This window comes from Mustela putorius, unplaced genomic scaffold (genome assembly GCF_011764305.1).
Source record: "Mustela putorius furo isolate JIRA1106 unplaced genomic scaffold, ASM1176430v1.1 tig00004007_pilon_pilon_pilon, whole genome shotgun sequence".
Taxonomy (NCBI): domain Eukaryota; kingdom Metazoa; phylum Chordata; class Mammalia; order Carnivora; family Mustelidae; genus Mustela; species Mustela putorius.
Genome location: NW_025422145.1, coordinates 5,040,853 through 5,067,744, shown reverse-complemented (window position 1 = coordinate 5,067,744; position 26,892 = coordinate 5,040,853). Strand labels below are relative to the sequence as shown.

At 47.1% G+C, this 26,892-nt stretch overlaps 1 protein-coding gene across 2 annotated transcripts in view; it reads left to right on the top strand.

The window, feature by feature from the left end:
* Positions 1–25,899, top strand: part of SHISA9 (shisa family member 9) — a 274,740-nt gene extending 248,841 nt beyond the window's left edge. Inside the window, exons 4-5 of one of the 2 annotated variants that reach the window (XM_004750356.2) lie at positions 6,649–6,696; positions 24,834–25,899. In XM_004750356.2, the coding sequence (XP_004750413.3) occupies positions 6,649–6,696; positions 24,834–25,213 (428 nt within the window). In that variant the 3' untranslated portion in view covers positions 25,214–25,899. The remainder of the gene's footprint in view (positions 1–6,648; positions 6,697–24,833) is intronic. The other variant, XM_045072090.1, reaches the window with a different exon arrangement.
* Positions 25,900–26,892: the final 993 nt, after the last annotated feature.

Below are 26,892 nucleotides of genomic sequence, written 5' to 3'. Positions count from 1 at the left end.
GCTGCACGCCCCCACCTCAGGGCAGCTTCCATGCTTCAGGATGGGGTGTGTTGCCTGGCTCTTGTGCTAACTGGGCTCTTATCAAAGTGCCAGACATTGCCCTGGGCCTTTTATACATCCCGCCGCATCTTCTCACAGCGGTCCGAAGAGGAGGGTACAGTTATTATCCCAATTTTCAGATTCGTAGACTGAGCCTCAAGGGGTCTAATTTCATTTGCCCCAGATCAAGCAGCCTATGGGTTTTTAATTGCTCCAGGAGCTACCTCTCTGCCACTAGCCTCCCGCACCCCTGCTCCTCACCCCAGCTCACACATGAGGGAATGTGACGGCGACCCTGCTGGTGACCCAGGCTCCTGAATGCATCGATCATGTAGGAGTTCTGTGGGGTAGAAGCCACAGCCTTAGCAAACCCAAACTTCAGGCAGACGCAAGACTCCCAGACCCCATGCTTGCTTTTATTATCCGCTATTTGTCTTCATTTCTTCCCTCATCTGAGATGGGGTGGGAGACACTCGCTGATCGATTCCAGTGTCAAATATCTTAATTCCATTATACACTGACACCAGAAACCAAAGCCACTGTCCCGTGTCTATGATGCCTGTGGGGACCACGGTCTCCCGACACCAGAGGCCTAAAACAAGCATCTTGGTGCTCAGCAGAGGGCCAGGGGCATGCTGGGAACTCGGCAAGCATTGGGACCACAAGGGTCTTCAGGAATTCCTATTTCCCTCCCATCTCGTAGGACTTCTAGATGGAGTCACTCAAAGACAGACGAACCAAATTTCTAATACCAAGGGCACAGCTCATGTGGGCCGACACAGACTTTTCTAAATCCCAAGCCCCACAAGAACTTATGTGCCAGTTCTCACATTTCCTGTTGCATATCTACGCCCAACTCAGCCCTCAAGTACATTGACCCCATGACCACAGATTCCCTCCGTTCCATAATCCGTGTTTGCACAGCGTATGCATTCTAAGCATGTTCACATAGACTCAGATATTAGTAGGAAGAGCTGAGGGCTGTTGCCTAGGAGAGAAAGAGTCAGGGCGTCTGTACCCATGTAGCTGCAAAGCCTTCATACACTGTTGGGTGCCTCCCCCCTTCCTGGGCTTTGCATTTAGGTGATCAATGACATCTGCTGGTTCTATTTGATTCTTCTTTTGGCATGAAAAAAAAATAAAAATCAGCCCAGACATCTTTTTCTTTTTGAACTGGTGACATTACCCTAAACAGCTTCGGCCCAGTGTCTTGTCCCCCATCAAAACTCAGTAGCTATTTGGGTAAATAATGGGTGGATGGTCCCACAATGCACCTTGATTTTTAGCAAGGATTTATACAGGGATCCTGTGCCTCGCAAATGTCTGCAGGGCATTGAGAATTAAATTTGCAGTGTGAAAATATATCTTACCCTCGTTAAGTAACCCTTTCTTCCCCCAAAGGGAGAACTCGTGAAATGTTTGCTGAATGAATGAATGAGCTTGTCTTCGTAATGAATCAAATAAGAGCTTAGTTGTAAGGAACCCCTGATCTTCTAGAAAACTCTGAAGGATCTTATTTAGGAAACCCTTCTCGATCCTGGATATGGCTGACGTGCCTCTCCTCTTCTCTGTCCTTCTCTGACTGTCGCGGGTGTTCACGAACTTTATCTGAGTCACCGATGGTCTTGTGACTCCTAGTGAATGGAGGTCCAGTGGGACTTGCCTGATCCAGTGGCCTACCCAGGTGTCCAGCATCTGCCTGCACAAATGAAATGCAAATCCCATAATAAATGTTCTTTGAAACGTTCTTTATTAAGGCATAATTCACACCATGATGTGTGTGTGGATGATGAAATGCATTTCATTAGTGAAATCATTACCACCGGGGAGAGTTGTTTAAAAAATTGTTTGCCGTTGAAAGCTCGGCAGCCTCTGATATCCAGACTCATTTTCCAAAAATTTCCAGTAAATAGAGCCTTGGACAGCCTTTAGGGTTAGCTGCCAAATTCGAAAATACCCCCGCAAAATAAATTTCTCTTGGCAGCTTTAATATCCAGAATATGGGGTAGTTTGAGCCAGTCACTGAGACCCTCTGACCTCAACTTCTTCAAGTGAAAAATGAGGACTGAAAAGTGAGGAAATTTGAAAATAGAAGATGAAACAATACCACTCATTCCAGTTATTAGAGTACCTGTGGGCCATTAGATATGTCCCGTCCATTCACTGCCAACCCCGAGAGAAAAGGATGGTGACTGTTGGTTTGGTTTGGTTTATTTTATTTTAGTTGCGTATTGAAATCACACTCATTCCTGTTTGAAGAAAGCTCCTTTCTCTCTACGATTCAGGGATACAGCATGTGACTGAAGAATGGTCTTTGGTCCTAAGGGGTTCACTGTCCAGTTATCAGTAACAGGTCAGCACACACTAGGGAAATGTCGGACGCTAAACTTCGTCAGACTCTGTACAGAGAGATGTGTTTCATTCATTCATTCATTCATTCATTCATTCTTTAGACATTTAATCTGGTGTCCCTTGACTGTAGGTCCTATTGAGGCATGCACCACGTCTGTCCCATTCATTAGTGCATCCCCAGAACCCACTAACATGTGCGGGGACTTCATGAGTGTTCCCAGCACGTTATTTGTAAAATCAGGGAATAATAATGTGTGATGGGTACCACAGCAAGTCAGGACCCTGAGATGATCAGCAAGATGGTGGAATTGAGCGCGGCCTCCGAGTTTAAGACCTCACTCAGACATTTGAATTTCATTCACTCGGACACTGAATTTCATTCAGTGCCTTTGGATTGAAATTCAACTTGGAGAAACTGATTTATAAACAAAATTCCAAGCATTCTGGGATTCTCAGATAACCAGCTTGATCCCTTTAGGGGAATTTCCTTCCATTAGGAAAAGTGACTCCATGGAGAAGCTTGAATTCATTCATTCATTCAACAGTACTTTTCAAACACAGAGTAATTTCAGAGATTGCTTAATATCCTGAGGTCTTAGTTTCTCCCTCCGTAAAATGAAGATCATAAAAGCAGACAGATAATGGTTTGTTGGGAATCTTTAATGATACAGTGCACAGAATATGCTTAGCCCCACACACAGTCAACCCTCAGTAAATGCGGCCACATAGGAAAGTCTTCAGACTGGAGTTGTTTGTTGGCCATATTTTTCCTTGAATCTCCAAGGTAGACCAGTACTTTGACTAACATGTAATTGTTCAGCCATCATTTGGGGGGAAGGATAGTTTATCCCATTTTGAGGGGAAAGACGGAGAAGGAAGCCAAGTCACACTGAGGATCTGATAAAACAAACAAGTAAGTGAGCAGGCAGCAAATGACTTTTCTGAGCTGTCCTAAGGACCTGTAGTCAGCATTGCCCCATCGTTAGCCTGAACTGCGAAGAGCCGTATGGCTTCTACAGTCTATCACAAAAAGCTTCAGTTTCATCCAACTGACTCTCCTTCCTAAGTCAGAAACGAGGCTTTAAACATTTTAGACATATCTCCCACTCAGATTGAAAAGAAGAAGTGTGTCTTGTGAGAGATTGAGTCGAAATATAACCTGAAAACTCAATTAAGCCCATGCCTTTCCTGGCTTGAGCCACCCGTGTGAGGGGCGGTTACGATGTGAGAACCCATTTTGTGGTTCCTCAAAGGTCAATGTTGACAAGACAGGGGTGTTTGAGAAAATGTCCTCAAGGCTTACCTGATGACGCAGGGAGGGGTGGCTCCCACCTCCAGAGCTGGAAAAAGCCCCTGCAAACCGAAGATCGCCCACGTGTTGGCATGTACCTCCTCTTGGCCCCAAGTCCAGTTTTTTTTTTTTTTTTTTTTTCCTCTAGGCATCTAAAAGTTAAACTCCTGACCACGTCCCGCTTAGATGCTTCGGTGAGCCCTAGCTACTCAAAGAGAGAAAGACACAGGGCATACTTACATTATCAATCAAATGCTATGGTGCCTTCATTTTTACATCAAAATTTTAATAAGAAAATATTTTTTGCTCATGCTATTCGACAGACAAAGGACGATTTTTGCCAGAACCATGTTACAGTTTCCAATGGCCCTGCTTAGAACCACGGCATGGCACTCCAATAGAGCAGGAACTCCTTCTTCCAACTTGCTGTAGGAATCACTCGTGAAAACCCTGAGTGATGCATGAGGACCTCCGTCATGGATTGACTTCTGCTAGTTTAATCTTTTTCCTTAAGTTGTGGCAGGAAGAGGGTTAACTTCATTGAACTCTCAAAACACTCTACCTTTGAGGGTCTTGGTCCCATTCTTGGAGATGGCGAAACTAAGGCTCAGTGGTTTTCCCAGGGTCACCCATCCAGCAAATAGAAGAGTCAAGAGTCACATTCAGGATTGCCTGGTTCAAAATCCTGTGTTCTTTCCGAGAAATGATTCTATCTTCCAGAGAACAATTTCTGACATCAGGTTATAACCAGGCAAAAAAAAAAAAAAAAAAAAAAGGCTTGGCAGTACCATTCCCTCCTTTCTTGGAGGGAAGGCTTACTAAAATATTGCTTTTCTTTGTTTGAAGTTGAAAGTTTTCCCATGATGCCGAGTCTAATCGGTTTACCATCGATAAGTTATAACCTACATGTGATGAAATAATGCAGATCGTAATTTTACAAGAGTGTGATTGTTGAAATATACATGCCCTAGGATAACAGACATCCCAGTAAGGATAAGAAGTATTTCATCACCCAGAAAGTTCCCTCATGTTCCTTTCCTCTCAGTGCCTTAGATCCATCCCCTTTTACTGTTTAATTGTTCACCCAACAGATTTTTCTGTAATGCCCACTAGTGGCACCAGGCATAGTGTGACGTTAAGTATATATTTGGAAGCCTGTGTGCCATCTGATTAGGTGTCCTTATTTTCAGCGGATTTATGAAGGAAAACTTGTTAGTGCCTTGCCACAGCTAAGCCCCGTCTTAGGTAGTTGGGGCAGGGTTGGCCGCAACATGGGCTTGGTTCCTGCCTTCAAGTGATGAACTTGACTTGGGAGTAAGATGGCCTCTTTGGCCTCAGTCAGTCAGTGACTCCATCAAGCTTGTATCCATCCGCACAGAAAGATTTGGGGCCGCCTCACTATTTCCAGATGTCCATGATCCTGGCTCAGAAGGAGAAGAAACATCCAGTCATCCCGGGCGGGTCTCACATAATTTTAACTTTGTCACTGTCCTGTCCCGTCATTTCCCCTCTGTTGTGAGTGATGAGGGTGTTGAGTTCATATCCGCAGGGCGAACGTGGCAATTTGAGCGTCCTCTGGCATGCCTGGGAGGCCAACCGGAAATGTTTAAATGAGGCCGGATCTGTGCTCTGTAATCATTCAGATCACACAGAATGTTCCCTGTGACTCCTCTCAGCTGGCGGCCTGATCTCTCTGGAAATTGTGCAGAAATGCTGAGGACTTGGGCTTTCCAGGTAGATTCCCGAGAAAGGAAAGGGGAGCTAATGGCTCTCGCTGATTGGCGAGGCTTCCAGCCAATGGGCAGAGGTTGCTGCTTGGACACCTGGGTGGGTTTGCCCGGCTTTGAGTAAAAGCCAGTCTTACGGAGAAGGCCTATCAAAGACAGGGGTAGGTAGGGTGCAGTCATCACCCTTCATACCATCTTTGACTTTAGGAAAGGGACCACTAGGGGGGATCTGCTAATAATGGGTGATCCCCAAGGGCTCATTCAGTGCTCTTGAAATGAAATTCAACAAGAATTTTGAATTTTGGAGAAACTGATTTATAAACAAAATTCCAAGCATTCTGGGATTCGCAAATAACCAGTCTGATCCCTTTAGCATTTAGGGGAATTTCCTTCCGTTAGGAAAAGTGACTCCATGGAGAAGCTTGAATTCATTCATTCATTCAACAGTACTTTTCTTTTTTTTTTTTTTTTTTTAAAGATTTTATTTATTTATTTGTAAGAGAGAGAGTGAGAGCGAGCACAGGCAGACAGAGTGGAAGGCAGAGTCAGAGGGAGAAGCAGGCTCCCTGCGGAGCAAGGAGCCCGATGTGGGACTCGATCCCAGGACTCTGAGATCATGACCTGAGCCGAAGGCAGCTGCTTAACCAACTGAGCCACCCAGGCGTCCCAAACAGTACTTTTCAAACACAGAGTATCTATGAGGACAGCCCCTACCCCTCGGGGACCTGCCACCCAGCATATAAAGTTGCAGTTCGCAGAGACTGCCCCAACCTTGGGGCACCCTTCGCTCCCCACCCCCTCCCCACCTCCACCAACCCTTTTCAGGCAAGGGAGTGTGCCAAAAACAGGATCAAAATGTCTCACTTGTCAGCAGAGTGTTGTCCTTGGCCAAAGTGAGGTCAGGCAACTCGAATTTTCCTTTCTTTCTTAGAGGGTTGAAATTCAGAGCCAGATCCCTGCCTAAGAAATCTCTCCCAAACATAACTGAAAACATCTAGGCCTTTTCCAGGGGACTTCTTCTGACCCTCTGTTGGGCGTGGTCCCGATGCCGCTGCATGGCTTTGCGGGAGGAGGTGTGCGTGCGCAGATCCACATTTGCACATTTGGTCTCTCGCCCATCCCCCGGGGCCCCGTGGAGGCTGCAGCTGGGGCTGCCAGCAGCGGCACCTGGGGGTGAGGGCACAGTGGACATGGGAAGCCGGCCAGCAGATCAGCATCTCTCGATTGTTATTTTTTTAGGAAGTTCTGATGGTGACTGGGCAGTGGCGACGCTTAAGTCACCAAAAGGTACTGTAACAGCTTTTTCTAGCTCTTTCGTCCAGGTGTTGTCAGATTTGACACTGATCGGTGGATCCACAAAGAGTCCTGGTGTTTGTGTGTGACCTGGTGCCACACATGTGTCCCCATTGGGTGACCCTGCAAGTCCGTCCAAGTTCCAGCATGTAGGTGTTTGTGTGTGTGTGTGTGTGTGGCGTATCTGTGCTCGGGGCTGTTGTTGAAGAACGTGCTACCCCCTCACTTTCACTGCCTGAAGGAAAATGTCACTATCAGACACCATCCCAGGTAAGACATCCAGGAAATGTTTTCTCAGAAAGCGGCACAAACAGATCAGTAAAACCCAAGGTAAATGAATGCAGGGGAGAAAACCACAACTTCTGAGGGGGAGAGAAACCCGAGTTGGGTTATTGGCTATAGGGTCTCATGAACCATTAGCCTTGTCACTGTTTTCAACTTTCCCCAGGCGGTACAGTGAGCATCGGATGCTAAGAAGTCTGGTCAGGTTGTCTGTGAATTAACCAGCCGGGTCCTGGACCAGAAGGTAGCTAGAGTCTCTGTACGCCCTACCGCGTGCCAGAGTGCTGGACCTTTATATCATGTTGTCACTAAATTCTCTGATGACCCAGCTGGGCAGGCCGTGACCTTGAACTTGGGAAATGAGAAGGTCTCACAGGGCTCTAGGCAGGACTTTTTCTAACATTCTCGAAAGTTGGAGGTGCGTGGGTGGTCTCGAGGTGGGGCCACCCACTGGGAGGCTCTTGCGGTCACCTAGGTGGGCAGTGACCTGAGCTGTGGTGGGTGGAAGATGAAAAGAAGAAAATGGAGAAGAAGGACAAGTAAGAAAGAGACCGTAGAAGGTCGTGAGTGAGTGCCTGTGAGCGGGGAGGAGGGAACAGTGCGCCCTCGGTGGTTCTCACATCGCGGCTGCTTAGCAGGGATCAGCCTCGCCTGGAGGGTCGTTAAAACCCAGATTCCTGGGTCTCGTCCCAGAGTTTCTGATTCCCGGGACCTTGGGTGGGGACCTGAGGGGGTTGTGTTGCTAGCAGTCTCCATGGCGATGCTGCTGGTCTGGAGACCACACTCTGAAGACCACTGCCCTAGAGAAATCATGCTGGGAAGCCGACACCCTCTGATTAGGTCTCCAGGGATCTTTCTGGGGGCTGAGGTTTCTGAAGAGGGGAGTCTGACCAGGTTCCAGAGCCTCAGAAGCAACCTGAGCTCTGAGGGGAGCATGGGAAGGAAGGGGACTCCTTGTCCTCCCGCACCCAGAGAGAGAGCTGTGGACCCACGTGTCTGTAGAGGATCCCTTGACTACCCTGTTGTTGCCTTGAGAGAGGCAGATTTTTGGGTCTTGCATTAGATAATAACTGTTCACATGTCAACATCCATTTTTAGAAATGCAAACAATTTGGAACATGACAGACCTACTAATTTGAGGCATAAACTTTTTTTTCTCTCCCCTGTGAAAAACAAAGCCATTATGATTCCCGTGACATTTGGTGGCAGTCAGCACCCCTGTCCTTAGATCAGCTTATTGTTGTCTGATGCATTTAGAAAATATTTCGGGACAGGGCAAAGACAAGGGCTTGGAAGCGGTTTTTCTACCCAAACCGGGCTAATTTCACCTGTCCTGTTAAAAGTGTCTGTATTTATCAGGCCTTGTCTGGGGAGGAGAGGGGTCCCAAGGATGGCCCGGGTTCCTCTGGAGTCACTGATCTTTCTCTAGTGTTCCCCACTCAGCCTCCAGAGCTGGAGACTCCATGAGGCATGATAACAAGGTTGGGGCTTTCGGACCGCCCCTGCCTCCCACACCCTGCCACCTTCTCGAAAGGGAGACACACGCAGGCTGCGACGGGCTTAGCCTCAGACACACCTAGGCTCCAATCACGGTCTTCTCGTTGGGTCTTCTCGAGACCCTCAGCAAGTCAGCCGACCCCTCTGAGCCCCTGTTTTCTGATCTACAAAATGGGGACAGTGGTGTCCTCTACCGCCTAGGTTGTGAAGATGAGGTAATGTGTACAAGACATGTCACACTGCCTAGCGTTCGGAAAGTGATAACCACATGAAACCTATTACTGGTATCATTAGGACTATTACCAGGTGAGCAAATGAAAGGCTCTGGAAAATCTCGTGCTAACAAAAAGCGTCAGACTAACACATCATTTCCCACACACTTTGGATGTCTGAGGAACCAGTTAACAGCTTAACATCCAGGGGCACGAATGTTGCTAGGAACCCGCTCTGGGAACATAGGGCAGGAGCCGAGGAGTAGGCGGAAGGATGGGTGCCACCTGGGGAGGTTGGTGAAGGAAGAGATAGCTGCCAAGGAGAAATGGCAGGGTCTCTGAAGATGAGGGTTTCCTGTTTCCACCCGGATTGCATTGCATCTGACTCCCCTGGTTGGTGAAATGTGTCTGCCGGGGTTGGAAATGGCAAACATCACACCCCCGTTGGCACTATTCATTTTTCTCTACCTGAGGTTTCCCCATGCACACCGCCCCCTAGTGGCCCCTCCTGCTGCTCCGCCCATACCCAGCCTTGGGGGCAATAATCTTGGAGTTATCCCCAATAACTCTTGGAAACCCCTCCCAAGAAAGCACCACTACCTCGGCCCTAGTGGACTCTCCTAAGAGGTGCGAAGCTATCCGTGTCTTTTGAAATCTGGTCATTTTGCAAAATGAATCTTTGAACCTGACCTGTTGCTTCCTCCAGTGCTATGCTGAAGCACTGACCTTGGGGGGAAACTGTCAGTACAGGACTGATAAGATCACGATGGCTTAGATCAGAAGCAGACCATGTGCTCTTATATGAGCTGCTCACATGACCTGAACTCCCATTTCTACCATTTCCAAAACAATGGCCGTGAAAATCCATGCTCCGTGGTGTTTGGGGGAGTAACATTAGGAGAATATAAGTAATACACCTTAATGACAGTGAGGAAAATACCCTTTATCCAACCCTTCTGCTCTTCTGGATGAGGGAACCTAGTTCCCTGAGATAAATGAGGTTGCCCAAAGTCATACAGGACAATTACCTCAGACCTGGAACCAGGACCCAGTCTCCAAAGAATGGCTTACAGACTGCACTCAGAGTCACTGGCCATGCTCGATACTAATGAAAATCCTGGGCCCACATACTGCAGAGAAACTAGAACCACTGGACGTGGGGTCTCAACATTTTCTAGTTTTTCATTTTTTTTAACTGAAACTTCTGGATAATTCTCTATAAACTAACGTTTGGACCTACCTTTTCCAAGACCCAATCCCTAGACATGATTTGCCCTAGAACACCAATTTTACATGCCAGCATTCTTCCAAACATGAGTATTTTTGCTGTTTGCTGAAATAAAACTGTTTTCTTAGTCAAGGGTTTGAGTTGGAGCCACAGCTGGAAAGTAGGAACATTGAAGGTGACAGTCTTGGATTTGGTGTCCCTCCCTGACACTTAAAGCTGTGGCAGAGGAATGTGGCAGCCAAATTACTCAGTATCTCTGGGCCTTAATTCCTCTTGTCACAAAGAGGAGATGATTTTGCCTTGTCACCTATGTTTAAGACGGTTTGCATGAGACGTCAATGAAATGGGTAAGAACATCTCGTACACAGTAGGTACTCAGTAAATTCTGGTTCTTTCTTTTGTCTTAGATTATTGATGTAACTCATTAATAAATGTTCATCCAAGAGATGCTACAGAAGGCAAAAGGCAGGAGACAATGTATAATTTGGGTGGCCATTCTGTCGGAGTGTACACATTTTGGATAAGAACCTACTTAAAGGCAGCCTTAAACTATTACTTCATGAAATTCAGCCTTTTCCAATGTTCTGATTTGGGTTATTGGTTTGCTGGTAAGCAGGAGAGTGCAGAGCAGGTGGAAGATATGGAGGGGATTTTTTTTTTTTAAATAAAAATCAAATCCCACCAACTCCTGAGGTTGGCCTTTTTTAAAAAGCACACAGTGAGCATTGGAGTTTTGATGAGCTTCTTTGGGAACCCATAGGGCATGGAGGAGAGTCTCTGCTTGCAGGAAAATGCCATTGTGTAAGATTCAATAAACATTTTTCTGCTTTGAAAATATGCCCCTCTGATGCTAAGCCACCTAGATCTTTTTCTTTCTTTCTTTTTTTTTTTTTAAGATCTTCATTTCAAACTTCCCTAGCACCTAGCACCTTGCATGGTGCCCTCAGCACATAGTAGACACTCAATATGGATTTTATTAATAAGTTATTGAATGAAGTTGGGCATAACATTTGAAGGGAATCCTGTGGTCTTGTCTGAAGAGGCACTGGAAAATAGAAAAATTAACCAGATGAAAGTCGAAAGATCCGTGTCCTAGATCCAGTGCTGCTTCTACCCAGCTGGCGGTCCTTGAGCCCATGCCTTTAGTTGTCTCTCTTGTAGAATGGGAGGTTGGGGATCATTGATCTCTTTGGCGCTTCCATCTCTATAACTGAAGATCCCAGGCTTTGTTCTGATTGGCTTGCCTTGTCATGTGCTGACCTCTGAACAAATTGTTACAGTGAGGGCAATGGAATGAGTTGGTTGTCGTCCGTGGGGAATAGCGGAGGGGTGGGACAGTAGAGGCATGTGTCATCCAAACCACGTGGATTAAGAGTAGGAGACAGGTGGATTCCCCAATCGAAAATGGGGGCTCTTCCTGGAAGTAGGGTAAGTGATGGGTGTTTGTATCAGTAGTCTTTTCACAAAAATGCTGTGTAACAAGTGGCCCCAAATCTTGTGGTTTAACATTTACTTGGCAGCATTTACTGAGACCAGGGTCTGTGCTGATGCTGGAGATTCTTCTAGTCTCAGCTGAGTTGACTCATATATCTGAGAGTTGGCTGAATGTTGGCTGATCGGGGCTGGTTTTAGCTAGAATGACTTGGGTGACTTGGCTCTGCTCCAGGTGTCTTTCATCCTCAGAGAGGGCAGCCCAGACATCTCGTGATAATGACACTGGTGCAAAAGAAGGACCCCAAACCAGCAAGCGCTTCTTCAAACTTCCATTATGTCATGTTGCCTAACATTCATTAGTCACATGGATGAACTCAGAATCCAGTGGAGGGGGGGGTAGATTTTCCTCTGTTGGGGTGAGTTTCAAAGTCGCATTCGAAGAACATGGATACAGGGAAAGGTGAAGAATTGAGGTCATTCATGCATGATTCTAACTTAGGATCCCAAATGTCACAATTATCTGCTTCAAGATGATCCTTTGCTATAGCAAATTGGAAGGAAGTACATAGGATCAAGGATAATTAACCTTTATTTGCTTCATTAAAAAACAAACAAACAAAAAACAGGTGTATAGAATTTAATCAGAGGGGAGGTCGATCTGAAGGCAAATTACCCAAGGATCCTTTGAAAAGAATGATCACCATCTGCGGAGCAGCAATGCAGGATGCATGGAAGGCGGGTGAATATATGCATCGTTTCCGTGGCTGGGGCATGAGTCCGTCCATCTTTGTTCAGCAGCCTCTCAGAAAGAGGTGACTGCATAGCAGGGTGCCTAAGGGAAGAGACAGAGGGACCTGCAGGGTTAGAGCCCTCTCAGCAACAAGACAATCACAGAGGGTTCCCGGAGTCACAGCCAAGGGGCTCGTGGCACAGCCTGGAGAGCTTTGGTGCAAAAACCAAGCCAGGCACTGTTTCAGAATCCTCTCCAGCAAAGACAGTGGGAGCCCTCAGGGTTCAGACAAGAAAGATCCAGGCTTCTGGACTCCCCTTAACAATTTTCTTTCTTAGAGAGAGAGGACTTCAAAGAAGACATGAAGCCCAACAGGGAGAGCCTGGAGCCCCGAGCTTCATTCATTAGGACCTGGTTCAAATGTGACTCCCCCTGCTTGTGTCTCTTCAGCAAGGCCCAGAACCTGCCAGAACAAGGCTAATTCATCCTAAAGACAAGTCTTCCCATCTCCCCCCTCTGGCTCTCTCCTGTCGGAGAAACTAGGCTTTTTTCCTGCCTTTCTTGTTTCTGCCTGCTGAGACCATTTCAGGAACCTGCACCAGCTTTAGAGAATGTATTTTAAAAGAAGAGAGAAATACCTGGGTACTTAAAAAAAAAAAAAAATGAACTGTTCCATTTACTTTTAATTCAGCTTGTGAAGGAGGGAAAAAAAAAAAAAGTGGAGACCCAGAAAATATCTCTATAGGTAAAAAGCAAATACTGTCCTACTGAACCAAAGGCCCCATAAATACAGTGGGTTGAGAGAAAGAAGTGTATCTCTCTGTTACAGTCTCCAGAGGAAGTGGTAGAGGTTGATGGGGCAGCTCTACTCCAAACTTGTCCCTGGGGGCGCAGGCTCCTTGAACACTGTTTCTCTACCACCCTCTACAGGGCTGTCCTCAAATGCATTGTTACCGTGAGCTGCTGTCATAGCCAATGGGAAGGGGGGAAAGAGGACCTGCAGGGCAAGCGATTTTCTTTCAAGCAAGTCAGGTGACGTGAAACTTGGATGCATCCTTTTTGCTAACATACCCCTGGCAAGACATGAGCCACACGGCCAAATTTAGCTCCCAAGAAGGCTGGGGAAATCTAGTTTGGAGCTGGGTGGCCATGTGCCCAAGAGAAGAAAGTAGAAAGGGATTTGGGAGGCAAGTGGCCAGGTGCTATGTCTTCCCAGGTGGGAGTGTGCATTTAGGGAGCCCTGCCAAGCTCCGTGCGTGTAATGGTTTGTGCTTTTACCTGCCTTATCTCCTTGACTTCTGCATCGCACCCCTCAACGTCAATCTTATTATCCTCATGTGATTTAACTCTCCTTTCTAACAATGGCAGCCATCACAGCTACCATCCGTTGAATACCAACTGTGCGGCAGGGACATTGGTACCGGACATGATTCTCTTCGGTACCCTCAACCCCTTGCCACCCAACCGTTGTTGCTTGATTCTGAATTTGATTGGTAAAAGTTAGAGAGTTCCGGTAACTTGCTCAAGGTCTCCAGCTTGTAAGCAGAAGAGCTGGGATCTGAGCTCACATCCATCTTCTCCCAGAAATTAGGGTCTTTCTACCATATCATAAAGAACTTACAGTCAACACAAATCAGGTGAGCGTTCTGGCAGACATCCTTATGTACTGCATGAGCCTGATGCACGGCAGCCTTCAAGCTCTGACCTCATTAATCCTTCTTTCCTAATTCCTGGAACTTACTGCTGAAGCCTTGTCTTTTGTGACTCGGGCTCTGCTATGGCTGTTGAGAGCCCAGTGTAGGATTCAAAACCAACACTTTGGCTCTTTATCTTCGCTGAAAGTGATTGCTGCCCTCTGGGTAGTCGGGAATGGGATCATAGAAGCACAAGGAGAAGAAATATTAGTTAATATCTCAAACGATCTCACTACATTGTCATGGTGCGAATCAGCATGATGAGCTCAAGCAACATCTGCCTGGTGGGCTTGGGTGGGCTGGGGGGCCAGCTGCCGGAGACCGTATGTGTCAAGTGCTTGGTGGCGTCTTCTCTCAGGTCTGTGAGAAGTGGATGGCTCTTTGTCCAGCGCAACTCTGGGACAGGCTGGTGCCTGGCCAGCACTCCAGCCAAAGTCAGTGCCCCTTAGAGAGGCCAAGACCCATGCACCTGGTAATGCAGCAGCCAACCTGAATGCCGCAAGAGCCATAGCCTGGCAGAGTGTGTCGCATGTCACCCCCAGCTCCCTCCTCCTCACTAAAGAAGAAAAAGGGTTTGCCTTAGGAGAGAATCTGGGGCTCTGTTAAAACTTCTGGTTGTGATATTCGGACATTTCCTCTTGAGAATCTGATCCTTACGTGTGCACCCCAGTCCCTGATGTTTTGAGAGGAGGAATCCGGAAAAGTGGTTTCTCTGCATAATTCTCACTCTACCGTCCGTCTTCCTTAGTTTGGGGGGGGGATATTTTCCTGAAGATAAAATCTTGTTAAGGAAGCAAGATGATTCTTCCGTGAGGCAGGCTCGTGGTTAGCAAAACGGTGAGTGTCGTAGCCATAAAGTCACAGATTCCAGGATACCCAGAACTGGGCCTGGTATTCTGGGTTCAGATCCCAGTGCCATCGCTTGGACAAGTTGCCAAAGCTCTGTAGACTCAGTTTCTCCATTTATAAAATGAGATCCAAGAGTGGCACCTATCTCGGTAGGCTATGGAGAACATTAAAGGGGTGAACAGGGGGCCTGGGTGGAGCAGTCTGTTAGTGTTGAGTCTTGGTTGCAGCTCAGGTCATGATCTCAGGGACCTGGAATTGGGCGCTGTGTGGGGTTATGTGTTCAGTAGGGAGTCTGCTTGAGAGTCTCTCTCTCCCTCTCCCTCTGCCTCTCCCTACTTCTCTCTCTGTAAAATAAACAAATTAAAAAAAATTTTTTTCAAGAGATATAATAAATTCCCTATCCAAGTATCTAGAACAGCATGCACTTAATAAAGTTTAAACAGAGCCCCAGATTCTCTCCTAAGGCAAACCCTTTTTCTTCTTTAGTGAGGAGGAGGGAGCTGGGGGTGACATGCTTTTACTCAGTTTACCACTGGGGGACATGGGAGGGAGACCAGACTTGTCCTGTATTCACACAGTCTCTAACCAGTCCCTGCCTCCTTCACTCAGCTGCCTCCTGACTCCCTGAATTCACTGCTCCAGAACGGTCATGCCTCTGCAAGGCTATGGCCAGGCATATGGAGCTGGGCAGCAAGCAGGTTCTCCTGCCCCAGAAATAAGGGAAATTTAACCCCTGCTTTAGTCCTGAGATTCCTGTAAAGCACAGGGCACAAGTCATTCAGACTTCTGTGATATAGACCATGTATTTGCATTCTCCAGAGAAACTGAACTGTGTACACACACACACACACACACACACATGCATGCATCTTATTTATATATATTCATATGTATCACATACAAATAATAGGATATAGATACCATTGGTTTGGTCAAAGCAATTCCCCATAATAAATCTTTCAGATATATGTGTGTATATGAATGTGGTGAATAGTCAAATGTATGAATAATAAGATATCTATATATAAATGAAAGGAGATTTATTATGGGGAATTGTTTCGTGTGATTATGAAGGCTGAGGAGCCCCATGATCTATTGCCTGCAAGCTAGAAGTTCGAGAGAGCCAGTGCTGTGATTCCAGTCCAAGTCTAAAAACTTGAGAACCAGCAGAACCAATGGGGTAAATCCCAGTCGAGGAGCAGAGGACCAGTGTCCCACCCAGGGGATGTGACAGCAGGCAGGAAGGAAGGGCATGGACCCTTCCTTCCTCTGATTTTTGTGGCATTTGGTCCTTCATCAAATTAGATAATTCCCACCTACATGGGGAAGGCAACCTACGGAGTATACCAGTTCAAATGCAAACCCTCACAGACACATCCAGAAATAATATTTAATGCAGACAGCTGGTGGACCCATTCTGGTTGACACATAAAATTCACCATCACAGGCCAGATGACCAGAACATGAAACATTCTGCCCGCAGCTAATATTTTAGAGACTGTTGTTGGAATCTGAAATATTTCCAGTGCTTTCCTGCCTTCATCAAATGGGTTAGTGTAGCCCTACTGTGTGCCAGGCACTGGATGAAGTGTTGGAGACACACTAGTAAGCAGAGTTGATACAGCCGCTACCCTAGTCGGAGCTTATATTCTAGCCAAAGGAGGCAGAAGTAACTAAAAAAGATAATTTCGTGAAAAGATACAGGCCAAGAATATAGTAAAATGGGGAAAAGTGATGAGAACAGTTGGGGGTGGGCAGGGCTCTCTTTTGACTGACTCATCAGAGCGGTTTTCTGAGGAAGTGACCTTTGCTTAGAGAACCAAATGACAAGAAGGATCTTGACATGCTGAAAAGCATTGTGTGTTCAGGAACAGAAAGGAATCCTGTGTGTACCGAGCTAAAGAGTACCCCTCCAGGGGCGCCTGGGTGACTCAATTGGTTAAGCCACTGCCTTCGGCTCAGGTCGTGATCCCAGAGTCCAGGGATCGAGTCCCACATCGGGCTCCCAGCTCCGCAGGGAGTCTGCTTCTCCCTCTGACCTTCTCCCCTCTCGTGCTCTCTCTCACTCTATCTCTCTCTAATAAATAAATATAATAAAACTTTTTTTTTTTTAAGAGTGTCCCTCCAAGTCCCTATCTACTCAGAACCTCAGAATGTGACCCCACTGGGAAATAAGGTCTTTGCAGATGTCATGAGTGAAGATAAGGTCATAGCGGATTAAGATGGGTCCCAATGCAATGACTGGGATCCTTATAAGAAGAGGGAAATTGGGACACACAGACCCACACAAAGAGGGTGGCCCAGTGGAGTCAGGGCTGATATTGGAATGAGGCAAAAGGCAAGAAATGCCAAGGATTGCATTAACCACTAGAAGCTAGCAGAAGCAAGGAAGGATGTTCCCCTAGAGCGCGCAGAGGGAGCATGACCCTGCTGACACTTTGATTTCAGACTTCTGGACTCTGTGAAAGAAAACATTTCTGCTGCTTCAAGCCACCCAGGTTGTGGTGATTTCTTATGGCAGCCCTGGGAAACTAATACACTCTGGGACGGGTTCAGAACAAGCAGAGGAGATGAGGGTAGACAAACCATTGGGTCATGCAGACCTTGGGGCCGCTGCGGATAATCTGGATTTTATTCTTAAGCATAATGGAAAGATTTATCACTTGATTTCAACATACTCTTAGACCAAAAACAGGGACAAATGAGGAATGGTGAAAGTTTGAGTCAATCGGGTATTATTGCTTACCGGGTTAGATTCATCACCTAAGACCCAAGAATATCACCGAGTGAGAACGAGCTGTAGGAACCCCTCCTTGAGATATCTTTGGCCCAGGGAAGGAAGGTAGGTGGGAGGCCACCTGCTGAGACCCTCAGATGTGCAGCTTGTCTCGAAAATTGGTTATTACCTTGACTCTCTCCCTTTCCACGGAAGTAAGGCTCCATCCCTCCCCGCACCTGGACAAGTGTCTGCTGCTAATTAGGGGAGAGACAGATGGAACAAGGTACAGTTTAATTTTACAGCCTTGGTTCCTTCAAGGCAATTAGGCTTATTGGAAGGAAAGCACCTTTTTCATTCTTTCTTCCTCTTTTCAAATGAAGAAAAATCAAACTGGAGAGGCCCAATGTTGCTGAAAGGCTCACACATCTGTTTCCTGGTCGGCTTGTCAGCCATCTGCCCACGAGGTATTGGGGCTGATTAGGTTAATGCATTTATTAATGGGCCTTACAAGGATGTTCAATGAATCTGTTATTTCTTTCACATGTTTTAATATACTGACAGGGACCACACTGCACAAAGCTGGGAGAGGCCCGGTGGGCGTTTCTTCCTCCTCTTCTAGAGGCAGAGGACACCAAAAACACTGGAAAGGGAGTATCACGAACATTGCGTTTCCTTGGTTATGGGATTGGTACATCCACCACCATCCACATTCATGTTACTGAGACCATCTTGAAAATCACTCTTTGAGGAACAATTTCATGCCCCAGGCAACAAATCTTCGCCTGCTCTGTGCTTCTCTAAAACACCTCGGAGTCTAGTGGGGGGAAGATGGTCAGACAATAACATAGCTATGAATGATAGAATCTTGCCTACTCAGCTTCAGATGGTCTACTGACCCCTTGCTTCTTCACTCTACCACACGGATGACCTTTCTGTTTCTCGAAACCACCACACTCCTTCCTGCCTCTGGGCTTTTGCAAATGCTGTTCTGTGTCAGTTATATACTGCCGCATAACAAAATCGCCCAAAGTTCAGCAGCGTAATAGAGCCACCATTTGTTGGACTCGTGATTGCAGATCAGCTGGCAGTTCTGGGCTGGGCCGGACTAGGTGTTTCCAGCCTACTCGGTTTCTAGAGTCAGCTAGCAGGTCAGTTGATGGCTCTATGGTCTAGGATGGCCTCACCCAGTATCTGGCAAATAGCAGCCTGTTGGTTGTGGTGACCATGGGCAACTGGTCTGACGATTTCTCATCATCCAGAAGGCTAACCTGAGCCTCCTTCCTCACATGAAGTCATGAATCCAAGAGCCTGATAGCAGAAGCTGTAGAACTTATAAAAGCCCAGGTTCAGAATACACATACATCACTTCTGCTACAATCTGCTGGTCAAAGCCAGTCACAAGTTCCGACTATATTTGAAGGGTAAGGAAAGACATTCTATCTCTTGATGGAAGGAAGTGCAAAGTACTGTGGCCATTTTTTGCTATATGCCACCTGTTCCCTCACCTGGAATCCTACTTCTATTACTCTTACCTTCAGATGGCAGCTAAAGGCACATCCCAAGGGTGCCTTCCTTCATCATCCCAAAAACATCAAGTCCCTTTCTTAGGCTACTTCATAGGGCAAATGAGGCCAGCACACATGGTAGATACAGGGAAGGGAAAGGGGAAGGAAGAAAGGAGAGAAGGATTGTTGGCTTGGATGAATGCCTCCTTTGTGCTTCGCAAGTTGCCTGGCACAGAGCGGGTGCTCAATAAATGTCATTGGATTCAATCCAGTTCTTTCATAAGCCAGGAGACAGACAAAATATGTATTGAATAGTTAGTGCATTCCAGAATTGTGTTTTGTAGCTTATATATCTCGTACAATTTATTCCTCACAACAAATCTGAAGTAGCTTGTGTTACCCCATTTCACACCAAAAGAAATAAAGCTGTAAGAGGTTAAGTGACATTTCTGAGATCTCAGAAGCTCAGGTCTGGCTGATTCCAGGACCCCCAGAGTTTTCTGTTCACCCTACTCTTGCCCCAAGTACCAAACACTTTGTATGATCAGGGTGTCCCCAATGCCAAGCTCACAAAGAGACCAAGTTAGGGCGGTTGTGGAGAAGGTTGTAGATTCGCTGTGTGGGCCTTCATGACTCCTCTTCATGAAGCTTCTCCTTCTCCCTGCACTGATTTGGCAAGAGTTGAATGCCTCTGTGACTTCTTTTCTTTAGAACTTTTTGAGAAAATGCCACCTATCCCAGCTGTTGGAACATCTACTTCGTCCTCAATGTTCTCAGTCTGTCAGACAGAGGAAACCTGGAGTACATCCTTTTCACTGACCAGACCTTAGGCTAGTCCATTGTCTGGAAAGTGGAACATGAGAATGAATGATTCTGGATCACGACTGGGGTCGTAATGAGGATGAGTGAGACTTTTATGACAGACTCATGGGAAGAACAGGGGAAGGGAGCTTCCACTCCCATGACTGCTCTGATAGTCTATGTGTATTCATGATATTTTGCTCTTACACCCACTCACTGAATATTTATTGAGTATCTAATATCTGCCAGGAAGTAGGCTGGACATTGTGTATGTGGTGATGGGCAGGAATCTGACCTGGCCTTGCCCTGTTGGGACAGCAGTGAGAGAGACAGGGAGTAATGAATGAATGCATTACCAAGTATAAAATGGCATTGACAATGGATGCCATGGAGAAAAGTCTATCCTGGTGGGATGTGACCTTGTTGATGAGGACCTTGAGGTCCTCAAAGGTGGCATGAGGTGGCAGGAGAGAATAGGACTGAGATCGGAGGTCACTTACCTTTAGTTCTCTCAGAAAAGCTATGTGCTGGCATTGTGCTACCTGCTAGGGCTGTGCCTGTGGTCTCCACTCTGGCTGTACATTAGAATCCCTTGGGTGGAGGAGTGCTTAAAAAAAAAAAAAAAAGAAAGAATCTATGTCTAGGCCAGAGCTGCAGAGATTCTAATTGAATTGTTTGGGGGGAGGAATCCAGGAATCTGAATGCTTTCAAAACTCCACCATGTGATTCCCAAGTCCTGCCAAGACTGAGAGCCCTACAGATGGAAAGATAAGGTTCATGCCTTCAAAGCTTCCAACATCTGGTTCTGAGACCATCTCAGAGATCCTAATATAAATATTCACAAGACTGGATAGTTCTTTATAGCACTTACCGTAGTTCTACTGTTATGTAATCCGTGGGCTTATTTGGTCCCTACCTGTCCCTGCCTAATAGATGTCCACCCTATGAGGGCAAGGACCATGTCTGTCTCCGATTCTTCCTTATATTTCCACTGCCTGACCCATGACCCGCACCTCTGTGATGAATGACTGAACGAGCAGATGGCTTGAGGGGGTTTGGTAGATGAGGGACGAGGTCAGTTTTGCATTTTAGAAATAGGCCTTTGGCTGCAGTGTGGAGAATGGAGTGGGCGGAGGAGTGAGACTCAAGGCAGGGAGGCCTGTTTGGAGGCTGAAGTGGAGCAATGTTCAAAATTGGGGGTGACGTGGAATAGGCTAGAGAAGGCTTTGTCGGCATAGCTGGAAGGCCTGGGCGATTTAGCACTTGTGCTGGAGTGGAGAAGGAAAGGGTGAGTCAGTGGATGCCACCATATTTCTGGCTTCAGGGACTAGAAAGTTGGTGTTTACGTTTGAGGGGTAAGGAAGAACCTGAAGGAGAACAGATCTTTGTAATGATGATGGGTTCAGTCTTGGCCACCTGGGAGATGTCGGTGAATCTGTCCTGGAGGGAACTGGATTCTTGTCCCCCCCCGCCCCGAGTCCAAGGGGGAATATCAGGGTATGCTTCTGTTGAAACTTCCTGGCATTGGAAACCTAGAACTTTCTTCTGGAAGGCAAGAGGATGGGCCTCTAACATGGACTTGAGTTTAACTCTTGCCCCTTCAAGCAATCACGGTATTTTGGGGAACGTGTGCTCTTCATATCTTTAGGAGCGGATTCCTTTCGACACTCTGTATTTTCAGACAGCTTTAGAATTTAGGGAGAAGGGGACTTTCTCTTTAAAGATCACATGAGCCAGGGCTATTTACATGAATAGGGACAGAAACCCAACTTAACCAGTATTAAGCTTGGAAGGTTAATGTGTGGCTTCCTGGGGTGTTATGTTGAGGAGTCTGAGCCTAGGCCACACCTGCCAGGACAGAGTGCTGTGATCAATGAGTGATGTCTGCCACGGACACAGAGGGGGCAAGTGGGACGTATTTTTGTGCCCTCGGTCCCGAAACTGAAGCTTTTCCTCTATGGCCTTTGAAAAGCATCACATAATGTCTATTGGACTTAGGTCCACCCTGGCCAGCCACTAGCTGTGGGTACCTTTTGTTAATCATTTCATAGGCCTGAGCTTGACAGTTTCCTAATCTATCAAGCCGGGGTGAAGATCCTCATCTTTCCTACTTCCTGTGGTTGCTGAAAGACTCAAATGGGAAAAGAAACATGGCACTTCGGTGAATGTACATACAGAGAAATTCCCATGCGTAACAATGTGGGAAGTTGGAAGCATGGATGAAAAAGCAGCAAATATTTCTCCTCTCCAAAGGGATGGAAGTTCAAAGGTTACGGCCAGGAAAGTAATTTTATTTTATCTATCTTACTTATTCTAAGTAATCTCTACACCCAATGTGGAACTCAAACGCAGGACCCCGAGATCAAGAGTCACACGCTGTACCAACTGAGCCAGCCAGTCATCCTACTAAGAAATAAATTTCAAAAGTGTAGAGGAGGGGCGCCTGGGTGGCTCAGTGGGTTAAGCCTCTGCACCTTCACAGCTCAGGTCATGATCTCAGGGTCCTGGGATCGAGTCCCGCATCAGACTCTCTGCGCCGCGGGGAGCCTGCTTCCCCCCCCAGCCTTCTCTGCTTACTTGGGTTCTCTGTGTCAAATCAATAAATAAAGTCTTTAAAAAAAAAAGTGTAGAGGGGCTTATGACAAGAAGAATTTTAAGAAAACAAAATTTAAAGATCTCCTCAAATTATCAAATAAAGGTAGAAGGAAAGAAAGACAAGTTCTTGTGGAACCCAGGCTGTGTGTGGGAGAGGGCCTCGCTCCGCCCTGCAGGTGGAAGGACAGAATGGGCAGGGCGCGCTCCCTCCTCCCTCCAAGTGCTCAGGGCCATTTGCCTGTGGATGGCAGTGCCCTGGCTGCGACCCTTTCCCCAGGACAGTGCCTGCCTTCAGGGGTCTCAGTGCCCCCACCCTGAGCTGGGTGGCTTCTGGAGCTGACTGGTGCAGCATCATGGAGGGAGACAGAAGCCCCTTGCTCGTTTCCCAGTCAGCACTGAGTGGCAGAGAAAAAAGTGAAGCTACATGTGCGTGTGTGTGAGTTGTGTGAGCACGTGCGTGTGCACTCAGGGTCTCAGTCTCTTCCAGTATCAGCTGAAGATGTGCTGTCTCCCTCTTGGTCACACACTGAGAGCAACAGGCTGAGATGTCCCAGACTTGGAAACGCTTGTTAGAAACTAGGGACACGCGAATGAGGTGTCAGCCTGACTGCCGAGCGGACATTGGAATGTAATCTTTAATAATAATCAAACTGGGAAAAAAAAAAAAAAAGGAGGAGGAGGAAAAGGGGGGGAGGGGGAAAGAAGGAAGAAGGAGGAAGAGAATGAGGGGCCAAGATTAGAAAGGAGGGAGGGAGGTACGTAGGAAGGGGGAAGGAAGAAAGGAAGGAATCATAGTGCTGGAGACGATGTGGTGAAATGGTACAGAGATCTGTGTGACTCTTTTCTGGTGGAGTTGGCAATATGTATCAAAAACCTTGAGGGACGCCTGGGCGGCTCAGTGGGTTAAGCAGCTGCCTTCGGCTCAGGTCATGATCCCAGCGTCCTGGGATCGAGTCCCGCATCGGGCTCCTTGCTCGGCGGGGAGCCTGCTTCTCCCTCTGCCTCTGCCTGCCTCTCTGTCTGCCTGTGCTCGCTCTCTCCCCCCGTCTCTCTCTGATAAATAAATAAAATCTTAACAAAACAAAACAAAAAAACCTTGATAAGGTTTACACCCTTTGACCACGTAATTCCACTTGAGGTCATTCATTTCCAGGCTGGCTAGTAAAGAGTTCAGGCTTTGTGGGCCTCTTGGTCTCTGGCTTGTGTAGCCGGCTCCACCACCGCAGAAGCAGAAGCAGTCAGAGGCCGTCGGTGAGCGAGCAAGTAGGGCTGTGTTCTAGCAAATCTTTATTGACAGAAATAGGCAGCATCCGGATTTGGTCCAAGGGCTATAGAGTTTTGTCATCACTGGATGTAGATGAAGAAAAATACTCTTGCGATTACTCTAAATTCGAAATTCTAAACAAGAAAAGAGCTCTAGTCTTGAAGGTTCTCATTTCTCCTTTATTTATGCCAGCAGCATATTGGCAAACTTGCTGTTCGTCGATGGGAGGACTGATTGATTTTAATAGTTTCACCCAGTGAAATATTATGTAGGCATTAAAATGTTGTCTATTAGTGATTTATAACAACTTGGAGAAATGCTTGATAGGATGTTATGTGGAAATTAAACGGTGATTTATAATGATAATGACAATGATAGGAGCTAATACCTAAATACTTTACAAACATCGTATCATTTAACCCTTCAAACAACCCTCTGGGAAAATACCTCTCGCTATATTTTTTACTGTAACTTCTCTCCTTATGTAGAAACCAATGGTAATAAAAACTGAGAAGTTTCTTAACTTTTATTAAGTAGCCAAAGTCACGCTTCTGGGAAGCGGCAGGTTTGGGATTTGAACACAGGTCTGCTTAACTGCTAAAAGCAACCAGACACATTAATAGAAATCCCAAACTGAACTCCAGTAACTGAGAAAACCAGAAGTGGATACAGCCAAGTATTGGTATTGGCAGTCTTGAATGGTGGGTGACAGACATGAATATTTCTCAAGATGTTCAGTATTTCCCCCTAACAAGAACGAATGCATGATTTTTTTTTTAAGATTTTATTTATTTGACAGAGATCACAAGTGGGCAGAGAGAGAGAGAGAGAGAGAGAGAAGCAGGCTCCCTGCTGAGCAGAGAGCCCAATGCGTGTCTCAATCCCAGGACCCTGGGATCATGACCCAAGCTGAAGGCAGAGGCTTTACCCCACTGAGCCACCCAGCTGCCCCCGAGTGCATGATTTTAATAATGAAGAATCTATGGGGGTGTTTATAAGAAAGCCAGGGATGTACAATGCTAGGTGCCTTATGGTGGAGAAGTGTTTATTTGGGGGAGGGGAGATCTAGAGTTTCTGCGGGGTATGCCCTTTCCTCCTTGGTCCTGATCTTGCTTGTGAAAAGAACTTGACCCTCTTTCCTTCTGTCTTCCTTCGTTCTGTCCCAGATGGAGTTTCTGGTGTGTGTCTCGTTTGGACTGTTGGCTCACTTGGATGCTGTGCCCAGGTTGACTTGCCAGTCCCTAACTGTCTCTCTCTCTCCCCTCTCTCTCTCTCTCTTTCTCTCTGCTCTCCCCTCCCCTTCTCCGTCTACCTTGGACAGCCGACAAGGTCAATGATGACTTCTCCTCCAAGCGACGGCACCTGGCCGAGCTGGCCGCCAAGGGGAACCTCCCTCTGCACCCCGTAAGAGTAGACGATGAGCCACGGGCCTTCAGCCCCGAGCACGGCCCTGCCAAGCAGAATGGACAGAAGTCCCGCACCAACAAGATGCCCCCACATCCCCTGGCCTACAACTCCACCACCAACTTCAAGGGCTGGGACCCCAACGAGCATTCCCTCCGGAGGCAGGCTTACGGTAACAAGGGCAAGCTTGGCGCCGCCGATTCGGGCTCCAGCGACCCCTTGGGGACTCGCACCCAGCACTACCCACCCCCACAGCCATACTTCATCACCAACAGCAAAACAGAAGTGACTGTCTGAGCTTTTACTACAGGGAGCATCCTGGAGACCATACTCAACTGAGAGAGGCAAAAAATATCCCCCCCGGCCTACACCCTCCCTGTCCTCCCCGACCCGCTCCCCCACACCCCGACTCCCCCCACACCAACCGACGACAAACCTGCTGGTGACGTGAAATCACGCTTTTCTTGGGTCACGCCTAACATGTGTCAGCGCGCAGCTGATGAGCAAGATGGAAGCAGGGGTGTTCAGCAATACAGCAAAGGGGAAACTGAGGCACGGCTCCTTCGACTTCAGGCCCGAGGTGGCCAACTCACATGCGTACGTTGCGGGGCTAATTTTTTTCTTTTCCTCCTGACTTAAAACTGAAATCCATGACAAAAAAAAAAAAAAAAAAATGAAAGTAGCACAACTTAGAGAAATTGCCCATTTGAGCACATCCGCCATTTACCATGGGCTGCCTGTTCCGGGATGAAAAGAGCCAGGTTGGGGCAGGGGGAGCCCGAGCGTGGACCTCAGAGAAGAGTGTGTTTAAGAGGAGGACTCACTGGGGAGGAAGCCGTGTGCTTTATAAGTGTTTTCTAATCCCAAGAAGTAGTGACGTGGACACACAGTTTTGACAAGCGTGAGATAGTAACTGGACCCCAACCGTTCTATTTATAGTACTTTTCATATCGTCCATGTTGGAAGCAAAAAAAAAAAAAAGATATACAACACTCAAACTCACAAAAAATAAATAGAACCCACCGGCAGTGATGCGAAAGAAAGAGCATTTTAGAGAAGAGAAGTCCCGTAAAGACCATGACCATGGACGTTGGAAGGATATAGTAGGCTTTTCCAGGCGGGGAGAGAGGGTCCAGAGAGTGTGAAATAACTTTTTCTTTTTTCTTTAAAAAAAAAAAAAAAGATAATTGATCACAAGCCCACTACAAAACAGACAAAAACAGCAAATCAGTTTTTGTCTAGAATCCTCGAGACTTAGGAAACGAACAATGACATCAGAACAACAGCAGCAACAACAAATTCACGGTTGGAAAGTCAACAAGAGGTGAGAAGGGGACCCCGCATTTCCCACCTCGCCTCTGAGATGAGAAACAGACACTGAAACCAGTCCCCCATCACCCGTCTCTCCCCAACACCCACCCCCACCCCCAGCCCGTTGCCGCCGCCGCCGCCAAATTTCAACTGCTTTGGACTGAAAATGTCATAAGCGTGGGTGGTGCCTTCAATGTGTTACTGTTTGATGACAGTCTTGTTTCCCAAGTGCAACCTGTGTTCTTAGCCCCCCTCCCCTCCTGTTTCCTGCAGTAATAGATGTTTCCTCCCCCTCCCCCACTTTGTTGGTGAGCCCGTGCATCACACATTCTGAGGGGGGCTGCTACCATGTCAGGGGAACCCATAGACGAAGACCTCCCTGCTTCCCACCCTGTCACCCCCCGGTCCTACTGTCATCGGGTGCCCCAAACCTCTCAAGCATTTCTGGGTCTCGTCATTCCCACCGCCCTCCAAGCCACCTCCCCCAGATATTTCCACGGATTCCTCTCCTAGCCAGAATGCCCTGGGGTGGTTTTCAGATTCGTTCTCACAGCCCATCCCGACGAAGACCGAAGACCGTTTCCCTGATGCTTCTATTTGTTTCCATGGAAGCCCAACAAGGAGAGTAAGCGAGAGAGGAGGTTTTGATTTCAGGTGGGAAGTTT